The sequence below is a fragment of the Astatotilapia calliptera genome, chromosome 12, assembly GCF_900246225.1.
Source record: "Astatotilapia calliptera chromosome 12, fAstCal1.2, whole genome shotgun sequence".
Lineage (NCBI taxonomy): Eukaryota > Metazoa > Chordata > Actinopteri > Cichliformes > Cichlidae > Astatotilapia > Astatotilapia calliptera.
The window spans coordinates 35,690,031-35,706,736 of NC_039313.1; the positions used below are offsets into that span (position 1 = coordinate 35,690,031).

At 43.8% G+C, this 16,706-nt stretch overlaps 1 protein-coding gene and 1 long non-coding RNA gene across 2 annotated transcripts; both read right to left on the reverse strand.

The window, feature by feature from the left end:
- Positions 1–8,011: 8,011 nt before the first annotated feature.
- Positions 8,012–8,380, reverse strand: LOC113034267 (uncharacterized). Its single transcript, XR_003274138.1, has 2 exons — positions 8,270–8,380; positions 8,012–8,113 (listed from the first exon to the last, which is right to left on the reverse strand). It is a non-coding gene; the product is annotated as an uncharacterized LOC113034267 (long non-coding RNA).
- A 1,321-nt stretch (positions 8,381–9,701) lies between these two features.
- Positions 9,702–14,477, reverse strand: LOC113033548 (granzyme K-like). Its single transcript, XM_026187459.1, has 5 exons — positions 14,369–14,477; positions 14,049–14,193; positions 13,265–13,400; positions 10,594–10,863; positions 9,702–10,497 (listed from the first exon to the last, which is right to left on the reverse strand). The coding sequence occupies exons 1-5, from the start codon at positions 14,430–14,432 to the stop codon at positions 10,345–10,347; spliced, it is 768 nt and encodes a 255-aa protein (XP_026043244.1). The 5' UTR covers positions 14,433–14,477; the 3' UTR covers positions 9,702–10,344.
- Between the last annotated feature and the right edge of the window lie 2,229 nt (positions 14,478–16,706).

Below are 16,706 nucleotides of genomic sequence, written 5' to 3' on the forward strand. Positions count from 1 at the left end.
CATGTATACGCTCTCGGAATTTTTGATATTAAGCTTACTCGAAGGACCAGTTACATTTATGATTTGTTTTATGTTTATGATTTGTCTTTATATTATGTTATTACATTCTGTCTTTATACTATGTTATCATTTCATGATAAAAGGAGAGAACTGTTGTGATATTTTGATACCACGGTTAGCATTTACAGGAGATTGTTTTATACAGGAAAACTGTCACTCAATAAGGCCCATCTACTAGTTGTTTTTCTCTTTCTCTGTGACCCAAGAATTAATGTGTAAGACTCACAAGCTGGTACCCCAAGGTCGAAAACACCACAGAGACGAGACCACTTCCTTACTCCCATCCTCCCTTCCTTATCTTTTAGAAAAGAGCCAGGTGGTTTGTTTCAGAATTCACTAATGAAAGAACTCTGTATTCTATGTCTAGGAGTGTATTTTGCTGGGATGATCATAAATTGTAGCTGAACTGATAAACTACACACAGGATACTTCTTTGCTCACAAGGCAGGAAGACGTTTCCTTATTTGGTCTGTACCGGTTTGAACTGGGAAAGCTGACACACGAACCTTTTTTTCCTCTATATAAGCTGTTATGTACTAAATAAACCTTTGAGTCGATTGGGAAGGCAACCTAAAGAAGTCTCTGTTTTCTTGTTCTCCCAAGCTGCTCCCGAGCTCGTACTAACACGCTGAATGGCATACCTGAGTGTTACTTTAAATAATTAGGAATCTTAGAAGGAAAGGACAGAACTCTGCTTATCGCTCGTGCCTTGGAGGGAAAACCGGGATGGACATTTTTTTTCCTTCAGTCCTTTATTGATACCTGTGCTAATATATGCTAAACTATCGTTTATAGACTGCTAACATGGATGAGGTATACTAACGGTGAATGCTGTCGGTGTTTACTGAAAGCAAACTGTGGTACAGAGACGACTCTTTATAATATTTCTAGTGATACTCAGAAGCTCTCATCAAGTCCCGATTTAATTCGATTTATGCTGTTATCAGTGTTTGCATGATAGCATGGCTGTGGTGTCACATCAATGTATGCGCTCGGTGTTTGCTGATATCAAACTGTAGCATTAGGACCACTGAGTTAACCTTTGTAGTGATACTCACTCCTTTATATTTAGACCTGGTTTAATTCTGGGATAGTTGAATATTTGTATATAATCCCTGCAGCTGTCAGACTCTATAGCAGGGGTCACAGCCTTTATTAAAACAGAGTTAGATAAAACTGTGAACAGTTTGGTTCATCTCTAGTTACATGGTTCTATCTTGATAAGCTGTCTTATCACAGATTAATTTTTCAAAAAATATTAATGATTTAAGCAAGGAAAGGGCTACATGTCAACATACAACTCTTTATTTCTATTAATGTCTCACTTCATTCCTACCTGATTAACATGTTTAGGAATTATGAGTGATTGGCTCACTGTAGTTGTGAAAGTTGCTACCAATCAAATTATGATATGTTAAAGTTAAAACAAAACACAACTGACTGTTTTATATTATATCTAATATATATTATGTAATTATCTTTATAATTACAAAATGTTTTATGTAAGTTTTTGAAACAATTTTGTCCAGGTTCCTTGCCACCGGGGACTTCTGTAGGACCATCGCATTCAGTTTCAGAGTCAGTGTGTCCACGGTGAGCCAGATCACCCCCCAGGCAGCGACGGCCATCTGGGACTGTCTAGTGGACGACTTCATGGCTGCGCCTTCACCTGGAGACTGGCGGTCCATCACAGAGGGATTCCAGGAGCGCTGGAACTTTCCTCTCTGCTGTGCAGCTCTGGATAAGATAAGATAAGATAAGATAAGATAAGATAACCTTTATTAGTCCCACACGTGGGAAATTTGTTTTGTCACAGCAGGAAGTGGACAGTGCAAAAGTTATGAGGCAAAAATTAGAATACAATAAGAATAAATACAGTACACAGCTGTACAGAATAGAATAAAATAAAATACTATATACAGTAGAATAAAATAAAATAAATATACAATAAGATAAAAATAGAATACAAATACAAATGCTATATACAACTGAGTAAAAATAAAACGATGACAGAAAGGATTATTGCACTTAGTATTATTGCATATGTATGGATGTGTGTGTTTGATCAGTTAAAGTCTTTGTTGTGGAGTCTGACAGCAGTGGGGAGGAAAGACCTGCGAAATCTCTCCGTCCCACATCGTGGGTGCCGCAGTCTCCCACTGAAGGAGCTGCTCAGTGCTGTCACAGTCTGCTGCATGGGGTGGGAGATGTTGTCCATCAGGGATGACAGCTTAGCCGCCGTTCTCCTGTCACTCACCACCTCCACTGGGTCCAGAGGGCATCCTAGAACAGAGCTGGCCCTTCGGATCACCCTGTTCAGTCTCTTCCTGTCCCCAGCAGAGATGCTGCCGCCCCAGCAGACCACGCCATAAAAGATAGCAGAAGCCACCACAGAGTCATAGAAGGTCTTCAGGAGTGGGCCCTCCACTCCAAATGACCTGAGTCTCCGCAGCAGGTACAGCCTGCTCTGCCCTTTCCTGTAGAGGGCGTCTGAATTATGAGTCCAGTCCAGTCTATTGTTCAGATGAACACCAAGGTACCTGTAGCTGTCCACAGCCTCAATGTCCATACCTTGGATGTTCAGTGGTTGCAGTGGAGAATGCTTGTGCCTGCGGAAGTCTACCACCAGTTCCTTGGTTTTACTGGCGTTGATCTGGAGGTAGTTCAGCTGGCACCAGTCCACAAAGTCTTGAGTCAGTCCTCTGTACTCCTTGTCGTCCCCATCAGTGATGAGGCCGACTATTGCAGAGTCATCAGAGAACTTCTGCAGGAAGCACTGGGTGGAATTGTGGGAGAAGTCTGCAGTGTAGATGGTGAAGAGGAACGGAGCCAGAACCGTTCCCTGTGGGGCCCCCGTACTGCAGACGACCCTGTCCGACACACAGCCCTGAGTCCTCACATACTGTGGTCGGTCGGTGAGGTAGTCCAGGATCCAGGTAGTGAGGTGATGGTCCACTCCAGAGTTCACCAGCTTGTCCTTTAGAACCGAGGGAAGAATAGTGTTGAAGGCACTGGAGAAATCAAAGAACATGATTCTCACAGTGCTTCCAGCGGTCTCCAGGTGAGCGAGGGAACGATGTAGGAGGTGAATGACGGCATCATCCGCTCCAATGCCAGGCTGGTAGGCAAACTGAAGTGGGTCCAGTGATGAGCTTATTAGGCGCCGAAGCTGAGCCAGGACCAACCGCTCCAGGGTCTTCATCAGGTGGGATGTCAGAGCCACCGGCCTGTAGCTGTTGAGGTCCTTGGGGCGTGAAGTCTTTGGCACTGGTACAACACAGGAGGTTTTCCAGAGCTGTGGGACTCAGGTTGAAGAGGTGCTCCATCACCCCACACAGTTGGTCCGCGCAGGACCTGACGACCCTCGAGCTGATGCCATCTGGACCCGCTGCCTTCTTGCCATTAATCCTCCTCAGTTCCCTCCTAACCTGGGTGGTTGAGAGAGACAGGCTGGAGCCTTGTGTTGAGTGTGTATTGGATGCTGCAGTTGGGGGTGGGGGGGAGTGAGCAGGGTGAATAGAGGAGGTGTGAAGTGTCTGAGGTGGAACAGCAGCAGTGGGGGTGGGTGAGTCTGCAGCCGATGTTGCAGACAGCCTCATGGCTGAATCAAATCTGTTGAAGAAATGATTCAGTTCAGGGGAGTATCTGGGAAGCACATCCAGACAAAGGCACCCTATATATCATATAGGAGACACACACATTGATATACACTAAATATTTATTTCATTTCTTTTTTGTGGTGCCCAAATTTATGCACCTGCTTGATTTTGTTTAAACAATTATTGCACACTTTTTGTAAATCCAGTAAACTTCTTTTCACTTCTCAAATATCACTGTGTGTGTCTCCTGTATGATATTTAACTGACATTTTTTATTGTAACAACCAACGATTTATACAGGAAAATGTCTATTAACAAGGTTGCCCAAACTTTTGCATCCCACTGTATTAGTATATTTTGTCATTAGTATAATATGAAATAAATTCTACATGTGTCAAGTTGTGTGCCAACATTTGCTGTGTAGTAGAACTGAGACATTAGTCATTATAAACATTTATTTGAAATAATATTAAAATTCTCAAACAGAAAAACATTAAACATGAATATATAAAATATAAGTATTTACAGAGAGACAGGAATAAAAAGGACCAGCTGCTCTCCAGAGCAGGAACAAGGCTGAGGAGGAAATGCTCCATTGGAGACTGGTGTGGCCTCTTCAGGGACTCCAGGATGGCCAGCTCCAGCCGATGGACCGTCCTGGGACCCGTCCCTCATCTGCCTCGGAGCCATCCTCCTCTGTGGGCCTGTAAAACAGCACAAAACACAAAGATACAAGATGGCGCCGAGTATGGCAGCCTCGTCGCGAGCTCCCCCAAGCAACAGCTTTTTTCTGTGTTTAATTTTACTTTTCCTTCATTTTTTCGCGAGCAGCACTTGTCTCCTTGTGTACGACCGACAAACCTTACTGGACATAAAAGACGGTCTTTCTTATAACTTTCCGGAGTTCAAGTTTTGCAACACGGACGCTCCGTTTGCAGACCCCCCATTCATCTCACCTGAGACGCCTTTGTTCTCTGGCCCTGGAGGCCGCAAACGCCGACGCAGAGGGAGAAGATCTGGCGTTCTGGTTCGACTGAGACGGCGCACTTACAGACCACCGTTACCCAGTTTATTACTGGCTAATGTGCAGTCTCTGGAGAACAAGCTGTGCGAGCTTCGGGCACGGATCTCATTCCAGCGAGAGATGCGGGACTGCTGCGTGATCTGCCTCACAGAAACCTGGCTATCGGACAAAGTACCGGACTCCGCAATACAACTGCCGGGGTTCTCTGTGCACCGCGCGGACAGGTCACAGGATCTTACTGGGAAAAGCAGAGGCGGTGGTGTGTGTTTCATGATCAACAACAGCTGGTGTGATTATGCGAACGTGCACCCGGTCAAATCCTTCTGCTCACCGGACCTGGAGTACCTGATGATTAAGTGCCGGCCATTCTGGCTACCGAGGGAATTTACAGCAGTGATTATTACGGCTGTTTACATTCCCCCACAAGCCGACACTGACCGAGCACTCAGGGAAATGTACAGCGCGATCAGCAGCGAGGAAACCGCACACCCAGAGGCAGCGTTTATCACAGCCGGAGACTTTAATAAGGGAAACCTGAAGAAAGTCTCACCCAAACTCCACCAACACATCCATTTTAACACTCGTGGAGCCCGGCTACTCGACCACTGCTACACCTCTTTCCGGGATGCGTACAAAGCCCTCCCCCGCGCCCCATTCGGCCAATCAGATCACTGCTCCATCCTGCTCCTGCCCGCCTACAGGCAGAAGCTGAAACAGGAAGCTCCAACCCGGAGGGCGGTGCACTGTTGGACGGACCAATCGGAGTCTGCGCTGCGGGACTGTTTTGATCACGCGGACTGGGAAATGTTTCACGTGGCCGCCAGAGACATTGATGAATACACAGACTCAGTCTGTGGATTTATCAGGAAATGCGTGGAAGATGTCGTCCCATCCAGAACAGTCAAATCCTTCCCAAATCAAAAACCCTGGATTAACGGAGATGTTCGCGCGGCACTGGCGGCACGGAGCACCGCTTTTGCCTCCGCGAACACATCGGACTACAAACACGCACATTACCAACTCCGGAAGACGATCAAAGCAGCCAAACGTGAGTACAGGGACAGGGTGGAGCAACAGTTTGACAACCCTCGGAGTATGTGGCAGGGACTAAACACGATCACAGACTTTAGAGGGAAACCCAGCACACCGCAGACCACGGCCTCTCTGTGTGAGGATCTAAACGTATTCTACGCTAGATTCGACACAGCGAACACCATGAGACCGGACAGTGTGCGCACCGCGGATGACGTCAGTGCGCACACTGTGTCTGAGGAGGATGTGCGGAGGTGCTTCAGGAAGGTGAACGCACGCAAAGCTACTGGTCCGGACGGGATTCCCGGCCGCGTCCTCAGGTCATGCTGGCTGGCTGGAGTGTTCACACACATCTTCAACCTTTCCCTCTCTCTGTCTGTAGTCCCAGCCTGCTTCAAAATGGCCACCATCGTCCCTGTATCCAAATCCTCCACCATCTCCTCATTGAACGACTGGCGACCTGTAGCCCTGACCCCCATCGTGAGCAAATGCTTCGAGAAGCTGGGACTTCATCTGCTCTGCACTACCCGACTCACTGGACCCTCTACAGTTTGCATACCGCCACAACAGGTCCACTGATGATGCCATAGCCCTGACACTACACACTGCCCTGTCACACCTGGAGAAGAGAGACACGTATGTGAGGATGCTGTTTGTAGATTACAGCTCAGCATTCAATACCATCGTTCCCTCGAAGCTGGACAGGAAACTGCAGGATCTAGGACTGAGCAGCTCCCTCTGCAGCTGGATCCTTAGCTTCCTGTCTGACAGACGCCAGGTGGTCAGACTGGGCAGCATCACCTCATCCCCCATCACACTGAACACTGGTGCTCCACAGGGGTGTGTACTGAGCCCTCTCCTGTACTCACTCTACACCTACGACTGCACAGCCACTAACAGCTCCAACATCATTGTGAAGTTTGCGGACGACACTACAGTGGTGGGTCTTATCACCAATGGTGATGAGACGGCTTACAGGGAGGAGGTCAGCGCCCTGACCCACTGGTGTCAAGACAACCATCTCACCCTCAACGTCGCAAAGACAAAGGAGTTGATAGTGGACTTCCGGAGGTGCAGAGAAGTACACACCCCCATCACCATCAACGGCGCTGCTGTGGAGAGAGTGAGCAGCTTCCGGTTCCTGGGTGTACATCTGGCTGAGGATCTTACGTGGTCAGTACACACAAACAAAACAGTGAAGAAGGCGCAGCAGCGCCTCTTCTTTCTCAGGAGACTGAAAAGATTCGGCATGAGCCCCCGCATCCTCAGGACCTTCTATCACTGTGCCATTGAGAGCATCCTCACTGGATGCATCACCACCTGGTATGGCAACAGCACCGCCTACAACTGCAAAGCTCTCCAGCGAGTAGTGCGGTGCTCTGAACGGATAATTGGAGGTGAGCTTCCCTCCCTCCAAGACATCTACAGGAAGCGCTGCCTGAGGAAAGCGGGGAGGATCATCAAGGACTCCAGTCACCCCAGCATAAACTGTTCAGACTGCTTCCATCAGGAAGGAGGTTCTGCAGCATCCGGTCCCGTACCAGCAGACTGAGAGACAGCTTCTTCCACCAGGCCATCAGACTGCTGAACACGTCATAGACACCTCAGCTTCACTACTGGAACTTCAACATTATGCACTCCATACTGTACAGTAATACCACTGTTTTGCACATGTCTCAACTCTGTATATTTTTATATATTTATTATTGTTTACTCTATTTAATTTGTAAAATATGTGTACACACACACACACACACACACACACACACACACACACACACGTAGGAAAATATTTAGTATACACATCCAGAAATGCATATTCTATTATATATTGTACATATATTTATTAGTTTCAGATGTAGCCATTCTTGTATTTTGCTTGTTTACATTATTGTATTTTCCACAACTCTGTTGCTTGTGAAGCTCGCACACAAGAATTTCACTCACATGTGCTGTACCAATGTACCTGCACATGTGATGTGACAATAAAAGTGATTTGATTTGATTTGAGAAATGAGAAGGCTGCTACTAGATTTTAATTTCAACATTGAAAAAAAAATAGGATATAATCAGATTAGATGTAGATATTTAGTAAAGGTGATCGCAAGGGAATCCCACCGACTAAAAAGGTATCAGTGCTTGCTGTACATACCTGTGGGTGCAGCAGCAGGAGCTCAGGGACTGGGGAGCCAGGAGAAGCAACAGGGGATGCTCTGCTGCAGAATCAGTTGGTTCTATCAATACAGTATTAAATGTTAACAGGTTACAACAACTCTTTCAAAATGCTGCTGTCATGACTATGCTGCCCTCACGACACGTGACCCTGTGAGGTTAGACAGCTAGCGAACAAATAGAAGAGGTCTTCCACACAAGGCTTGACTTTCTTGTTTTTATGTAACTAGAACATGAGAAAAAATGAAAATGAATCGCTGGTTAACACACATCTTAATAACAACTTGCCGATTAGCCTAGCTTAACATGTACATTACATCAGCATACAGTTCGCTCCATGTAAACACACATAACGACTGTCTCTACACATGTCAATACTCACAAAGACGAACGTTTTCCGAGGTGCGAACGTGTAGAGCACTCTTAGCGTGAACATGGACTAGTCCCTATTTAATAACTGCCGGAGCACTTTTTCACGACATCATAAACGAAAGGGTACATCAAAGATAGGTTAGTGAACAGAGTGCTCCCTCGCTCCATTTCCGCACATAGGATACAAAGATCTCTTGTGGCAATGATGTCTCACTCTGAGCTTATTTATCACTCTGCTTATGTGGCTCAATCAGCACACACACCAACCGCTGACTTTTGACTCAAGGGCATAACAATGACCAATTTAGCCACATGAGGCTGAAGTAAGGACTACTGCTCTAATGACTCGTAACAACCCAACAAATTGATCCAGTTTCCAAGAACTGGTCCATAAATTGTTTATTTGCATGTTTAATAATCCATCAATGCTGCAGTCAAGCCCGAGCAAAAGGAAGCTACTCCAAGGTGCTCTGAACTTAGCAAGATGACTGACAGCGGTCAACAAGAAACACCCTCCCCTTACTCACCCAGCCTCCCTGCTGACACACCAGCGACCGAGTGAACACATGTCCTGCTCGTTCAACACTTTCCACATGACAACTATAAATCCAGGAATAGACACGCAACAACACACACCACACAGTGTATATGGTTGCTACAGCAGCTACAAAGTCTTTCTGTGGCATCAAAAATGAATATGTCACTGCCTTTGTTTTAGATTTTAAGTTCAGTGAAACAATAATTTGTTCATTTGTTTTCTTCTAAACATATTTATGAAAAGGTTTCCTGCAAAAGACAACTACATGTAACTGACATGTAGTTTTATACTCCACCATTAGGTGGCAGTCTCTGCTATATTTTGGGGGGCACTGTGTAAGTTCCACCAAATTCACAGCAATACTGGTAACAATGATAATTAATGATAACAATAATTATATAAAAACATCTACCTAAGGAGCTAAACTGGCATTCAAGCAGTGGAATAAATTAACACACACATTATTATGACTAACACAAGACTCGAGTGCTCGGGTGCAGACGTGTATATGACTGGTACTTTCAGCCAATTTAACAAAAAGAAAGAAATGAATCAGGATTTGTGGAAGTAATCAATGACAACAGACAGAGTTGATGGAGGTGAATGTGTGAAGATCATGTCACTGAATCCTAAGGAGGAGGAGATCCTCAACATGTGAAGCTGTCAGTATTTCTCATGTTCCTTTGTTTCTCATGAGTGAATATTCTCTGTGTTCATTTCTTCTGAAGAAAAGTTTTTGTACAAGAAAATCTACAGCTGATCAAAAGAGTAGAAAAAAGCAGTGAAAATGTTTCTTAGGCCTCAAACTAGACTGTAACTGTAAACTCATTATATTAACGATGCTACTTTGAAAGGTACAGTTTGAAACTGCAGTACCATCAAAGAAAAAGAGAGAAAATGTGTATTTTTATTCATGCCTCCAGCTTTATTAGAAAGTAGAAAAAGATGTTTGTTTTTTTTGGTTTTCAAGCAACAGTAATGCAAAATGAAGAAAACAAGTTTTTTTTGTCTTTTTCAACAACCCTGTCCACAAGCCTCATCTTCAGTTTCAGTTGGTTGTATATGAGCTGCTGAATCTGTCTGTTTGACAGTCTGAATAATCTCTCTGTTTCATATTACAATCGCGGATTTTGTGTGCACATAAAAATTGCTTCTCCCTGGTTTTACTGCAGCTGCACTCATCTGCAACAACCAGGAGCACTCATGTCTGGGAGTTCTTTGAATTATTTGGAAAAATGATGATTAAATATAACCATGTTTCTGTCTGGTTTGTGTGGTGAAAGGTGGTAAAATTTCAAACAGTGTTTCCAATTTATTTTTACAGTAGGCCTAAAATGTGGAGGGAGGTCAGTCCAACTTATCTGCCATAAGATCATGCAGTGGACTAACCAAGTGCAGAATCTATTTAAAAAAAAGTATAGCAAGCTGGCAGAAACTAAATTATCATAAACTGTAAGAGGAACAATGAAATGGATAAAGGTCTACAGAGACAACACTGACAGATGTAACATCAAATCATGCAGACTGATGCTGGTGGTTTCACACATTTAGAATAACTTCATCGTGGTTTTGATCCAGTACAGCTGTCTCTCTGAGACAAACGAGTAGATTCCAGGTTTTGTAATGATACCACAACCCCGTCCAAAAGAAGTGACTCCAACCAGCGCTCCATCGCACAACAGCGGCCCTCCTGAATCCCCCTGCAGCAAGAACAAACACATGACAGTGTTTCAGGTGTTGAGCTGAATGAACATTTACCTCAAACAAGGAAAAATACATGTATTCTTCATACGTACCTGACAGGTATCAGCGACGTTTGTACCATCTGAACCAGCACATATCATGTGTTTGGTGATCTCAGGTCTGTGGTTGTAATAATCACGAGAGTTGCACGTCTGTCTGTCCACCACAGTCACATTGACAGACTTGAGGACGTCTGATGTTTGGTTGTTTTCGGTTTCTCCCCATCCAGCCACCAGACACGTGCTGCCAGCTGCCGGGTCTCTCACAGTGTTGCCAACCTCGAGCCACTGCACTGCCCTGGTTTTCCTCACCGGTTCTTTAAGCTGAAAAAAAGTTAAAAAGAATCTCAGATATTGGTGATGAATCTCTCTACATTAACTACATTAAATAAACAGATATTTGCTAAAGAGTTGTAGCACCACTCATTTATTTCTAATATTTTGCTTGGAAAATATGAAGTATGTGCAGTGCTGAGTTGAAACATGTCTATAAAGACATGGAAATACATTTTATATTTTAAAAAATGAAACTAAGTTTTAGTTAAGTGAGCAAAACCTGAGTTGGCTGTAGGAGGTACAGCAGGTTATCTACTAATCGGATGGTTTGGTGTTTGATCCCTGGTCTCTCCAGTCTGCATGTCAAGATACTGAACCCCACGATGCGCTCTGATGCTACGTTAGAGTGTGAGTGTGTGTCAATGTTAGATAGAAAGCACTTAAGCATAGAAAGATGTGTTCGGGTGAATAAGCCATGTTGTGTAACGCTCTGAGTGCTCAGGTAGAGTAGAAAGGTGCTAAATAAGAAGCAGTGCATTTACAATTTACATTATTTGTATCAGACCCTGATAGGGATGGGTATTGATAAGATTTTCACCATTCCGATTCCATTTTCGATTCTTTTTAACGATTCGATTCTTTTTCGATTCTTTTTAAAAAAGGAGAACACTAAAGTCGATTAGCTTAGAACTGTGTTTTATATCTTCTCTTTGAACAAGGTAGAAATTTAGGAGTAACATGGCCTTACAAACCCAACAGTGAGATCTTAAGAGATCCACAGCCTACGGCTCTTCAATGGGGTGTCACAGGGTCCCAGGGAAAAAAATTGTAAATGTAAAATAATAAAATAAATATTCTTCTGTAGCAATAACAAAGTATAACATAAATTATTCTGTAGCAATTACACAAGAATATCCAGTAATGTCCCTGCCTACAATTAAACACATTCACTTACCGAAAATCATCTGCTGTGGCAAACGGGTTCAAGCCTTTGACCACAAACTGAGTCACTGCTCGGTAACATTCGTCTATCCTGGCCTGAAAGGAGACGCTACCAGCAGACTGCAGCGAGAACTGCCAGCATCTAAGCCAACCAATTCATCGACTCTTTCAAATGCGGCTGTCAAATGAGTCCTTCATTTCCCCGAATTTGAAGGGTGGGTCGGGTGTGTCCTTTGCGGCCCACCATATCCCAGAATTCATAGCACGGCCCAGCAAAATTTCAGCTGCCAACAATGGCGGCCGCTGCTAAGTTTTAAAATTAGTCTTATTAATCTTTCTTGGTCACAAAATAAACTTTTAACATATTTGAAAGAAGCTTTCAAATATCCGCTTGGTTTATCAAGACATCACATATTTGCAAAAGTGCGCCGACATTTAGAGACGTCTGTTACCCACCACCTCGATAGCAAGCCGGGGGGTTCAGTGGTCACTCGAGTCGGCGAGAACAGCGAAATCGCTTCGTCGTTTTCAGATCCCCGCTCTTTTGCTACTCAGGTTAAACATGATATATAAGTCACTTAAAAATGTAATTGTTTTCATTTTTTCTGTGTTTTATTTGTTCCGGAGTAAATCGATTTGGCTGAGATCAAAGTTATTAGATTATTAGATTAAATAAAACATTATTAATCTATCGGGTGGGTTCCTCCGGGATTTTCACACAGCTGAATAAACGTCAAACAGAAAACTGATTAAACAGAAGTGTGAGACGGTCGAGAGTTTACTCCAGTGCCCTGTTATATTTTAGATAGCAAGGAGCAGACGGCCGAGTTTATTAAACTCCACCGACACAGCGGTGACGCAAATCTGAAGGCTAGACCGTTCCGTTTCACAGCCTCGCACTTCCGGCCTTCTCGGTCTTCGAAGGACCCGGCCCACGTAGGCCGCGAAGGCCAGGTCCTCCGAAGGATGCAGCCGACATTTTGGAACACAGCTTCTGTCTGTCTCTCTCATCATGGTCACCTACATGCACAGTAATGGCAGATAAGGCAGATCGCGCTAACATAATATGCACTGTTAGTTGATTATTTACCTGCCGCATTAACGGGAGAGGACGTGCAAACGTTACCGCTGCTGCTGGGTTGAGATTCACAAGTCTGGAGCGGAATTAAAAACACGACATTCATTTAAGGTCATCGTGTGTTTTGTGAACAAATGCTTTTGCATATTCGTAGTGTTTCCTCCCTTAAATGAAGTATCTACTTTGCAAGTACTGCAACTTGCCCTGTTGTCATCCGCTCTCGTAAAGTATAACCAAACTTTTGAGCGTTTGAGCTGCTTAGTAAATGACGCTCCGCAACGTGGTGACGTCATTCGGGGCGACTGGAATCGATAAGGGAATCGTTTGCAAAAACGACAAACAATTCCAAGGAATTGAAACAGTGGGAACCGGTTCTCAACAAGAACCGGTTTTCGATACCCATCCCTAGACCCTGATATATCACCTTACCTTCAGCAACATGAGGTCATCGTCCAACCTTGCACAACAGTAGTCAGGATGAGGAAAACTTTTCTCAACGACTCTTTGATGCTTGGAACTTTCGTTTTTCGTTCTGGAGTGGGCTCCCAGGATCACCCAGTAACTCCTGTAAAAGAAAAAACACAATCTGGTGATGAAGGTTTACATATTTAAAAGGTTAACAGGTCAGCGGCTTCTAAAACAGTCATCATAGTTCTTTATTATTGTGTATTACTACATATGGCTGGGTTATAGCTGTTACTGAGCTTTGGGTGAATCTGCGTTATTTTCTCTTCCAGCTGAATGAAGAAATTAAAATGTACAGAAAATGTTTTAGATGAAGAAATGTATCAAATGTTTGATGTGTATGTAGCTGTGACTTCTGTGTTATTTTAAATGAGTGCAACACTTATATTTTCCATCTTAAATAAAACTTTCTAGAACACCTCTGTACAGATATTGTGCTTACAAGAGAGGGAAAAATCAGCTTTAAATATTCTACATTCATCCTCTCCATTCAATGTAATTAGCTTTGCATGTATAATTATAGCAGTGTGTATTATTCTCTTTCTCTAACGAAGAGGCCAGCCACCGTTTACAGAAAGCACATTTCTGCTGCTCTGGCCCTGATCTCATTCTTTCAGTAACTACCCAGAGCTCGTGACCACAGGTGAGGGCAGTGACCTCTGGGTAGTTACTGAAGGAATAATAGTCTGTTAAAAATAAATACTGCATTATTTTTAAAATTGAGGAAAATAGGACCTCAGATTCTTACCCAGTGCAGTGGGCAGCTGTCAGCACCCACTGTGGATGGATTAATGTCCCTCCACACCAAGAATTAGTCACAGTTCTAAGATAGGCCATGTAAGGCAGTGAGTGTGGCTCGACTTCTTTCCCATTAATAATCTCAGAACCACGACCTGAAACAGAAACAAAATATCAGGACACATAAATCAGCTGATGATCAAGTGAAGAACAGATGAGTGAAACAAACACCTGAAGGAGATCAGCAGTGTGACTTTGCATTACCCTTATTTACATGAAGATTAAAATTACCAATCGTTAAATTAAATTACAGTAGAAAACATCACTCACCTGGCTGGATGATGAAGAGGAGCACACATGAGATGAGGAGACTGAAATTCTTCAGGCAGGACATTTCTTCTTCTTCCCTCTTTGATCAGACGCTGAATGCAGTGAAACCCACTGTGATGCTCAGCTTTATGTGCTGAGCTGAGGGGGCGTGGTCTGACATTGGATGAGTAAGATAAACTGACACACCCATCCAAACAAAAGAAGTCCGCTTAAAAAAATAAAAGAGGATTTGTGGAAGTAAATGATGACAAAAGACAAAATGTCCTAACGTTTACAAAGGACAGTTTTTGATACGGTTTCACCAAAGTTTGCAAAACGATATCGTTGACAGTCTTTCCCAATTTGTTCCCACTTTTTTCTTTGCCTAACTTGAGACAGTTGCTGTCTTGTTTGCTTCACTGGTTTCTTAAGCTCAGAAACAGCTTAAAAGAAGGAAACATGTTGTTAATGTGAGCAGTAGCTGCAGCGATGTACTGAAACGTACAAATCATCAAACAAATATTAATATTTGACACAGATAACATGAATATATAAATGTCTTGTTATAGCAATGGTTCAGGGCAATAACTATTAAAACATTGGAACGCCTGTTTATTTCCCCTTAAATGGCGCCACATTTGTAAGGAAAGTTCATTTGTGGGTTGAGCAGCAGAATATTTGGCTTGTGCCAATGAAAAACTTGTTAAATCTTCTCTGCCAATGCCAGACAGCTTATTCTGCTACCGGCTCTGGTTTTGAGCCTGTGGTTTGCATCCTGCAACAGTTTGTGTCCGCTTTAAGCATGCCACGTTTCACTAATGGGCCAGTAGCGGTTTTTGGGCGACACGGGCGATTGCCCGGGGCGGCATCACGGGCATCGGCAAAAAAAAAAAAAAAAAAAAAAATAGCTCGTACTCATACCGACATCAGCCAGCGCATATTGGGAATGTCACAGGCACCGATTGGTTTTCTATCGCCCATTTGCTGGGAGTAAGGGCGCCCTCCGCCTGCTGCTTGGGGAGGGGGAGGGGCTGGCTGCTTCCAAATAGAGCACATTTCATTCATAATGTTGTAAATCCAAGCCCATCATGTATTCCTGATTTGAATCCTGGGTTGTGTGAAATCCCAGAAATAAACCTTAGACAAAGTGAATCTGTGAACTAAGGTGTAGGTGTGTTAGGTTATGTTGGGGTGATCCTCGTTGGGGGATTTGTGTTCATACTGGAGTGGAAAATTAAAACCAATGGAAGATGGACAAGAAAAGTTCAAAGTCATCAGGTACTCAGTTTAGAAAAAAAGAGGAAAAATGAGGAGAAACGAGCAAAAGATGCAGGTAAGCAGATGTGTGACTGGATGATGGCAGGTCATCCTGAACCAATCAGAATCAGAATACTTTATTAATCCCTGATGAAACTCTGTGGGTTACAGTTGCTCCAAGAAGAAATGGTAAAAATAGTAACAGTAACAGACTAAACTCCAAACAATACATTATGTTACAGATTTTAATATTAATTAGTCTTTGTCAGTTGTTGATTTGTCCTGTTCTCATTGTGTGACGAATTATGATGGCTGTTTGGTAGCTGTTTGCATACTATGCATACTGTCTCTCTCTTCATATGTGTGTGTGTCTATGTTTCTCTGGTGAAATTCAGTGTGGTTTCGACAACAGTTTTATGTTAATGTACAATCCTTGATTTGCCGTGTGTGTGTGTGTGTGTGTGTGGTGGTATATTTGGGGGGGGTGCCAGAGGGAGTGTTCACCCAGGGCGGCAAACAGGCTAGGACCGCCACTGCACAGCATTATTTGGAGTGAGCCTTAGTGCCACCTCCAAACTGAAGGCCAGGTTCTAGATAACAGGACATGTAGGACTGGGAAGTGGGCGTCCCAGAAAAATGGGACCACAAAGCATACATTTCATGCACAGCATTTCTAGGCAAAGCCAAGACAGTGGTAGCCTCAGAATCTCATCTCGTGGTGGCTGACAGGGCAGTGAAAATTTCAGGTTTTTATTGTTAATAGTTTGAGACATTCAAGTTCAAACATTGCCTCCGATTGTCACGGCTGCCGCAGCAGTCATGTGGAGAAGTGAAGGAGGACCCAAGTTGCAGACAGCAGCGGTGATGCAAGTGAGTTTTTTACAGTGAACGATAAATAACAAAAGCGAGGGCAAAACTGAACTGGGGAAAACTACTAACAAACAAAACCTGAAATGATAACTCACAGAATCACTCGCAGGGGAAACATAAGGAGGGAAGGGAAGAGATGAAGAGCAGGGAATGGAGAGCAGAATGAGGAGCAGAGATGACCAAATAATACAGATGAACCGACAAGGAACACAGGCAGGCACACACTATAAAT

What these genes read in the sequence shown, in the direction of transcription:
- LOC113033548 (XM_026187459.1), bottom strand. Translation starts at nt 14,432, where the DNA reads ATGTCCTGCCTGAAGAATTTCAGTCTCCTCATCTCATGTGTGCTCCTC. An exon ending in CCTCTTCATCATCCAGCCAG is followed by an intron (nt 14,194 to 14,368) that starts GTGAGTGATGTT and finishes TTTCTGTTTCAG; the next exon opens with GTCGTGGTTCTGAGATTATT. An exon ending in ATGACCTCATGTTGCTGAAG is followed by an intron (nt 10,864 to 13,264) that starts GTAAGGTGATAT and finishes ACTTTTTTTCAG; the next exon opens with CTTAAAGAACCGGTGAGGAA.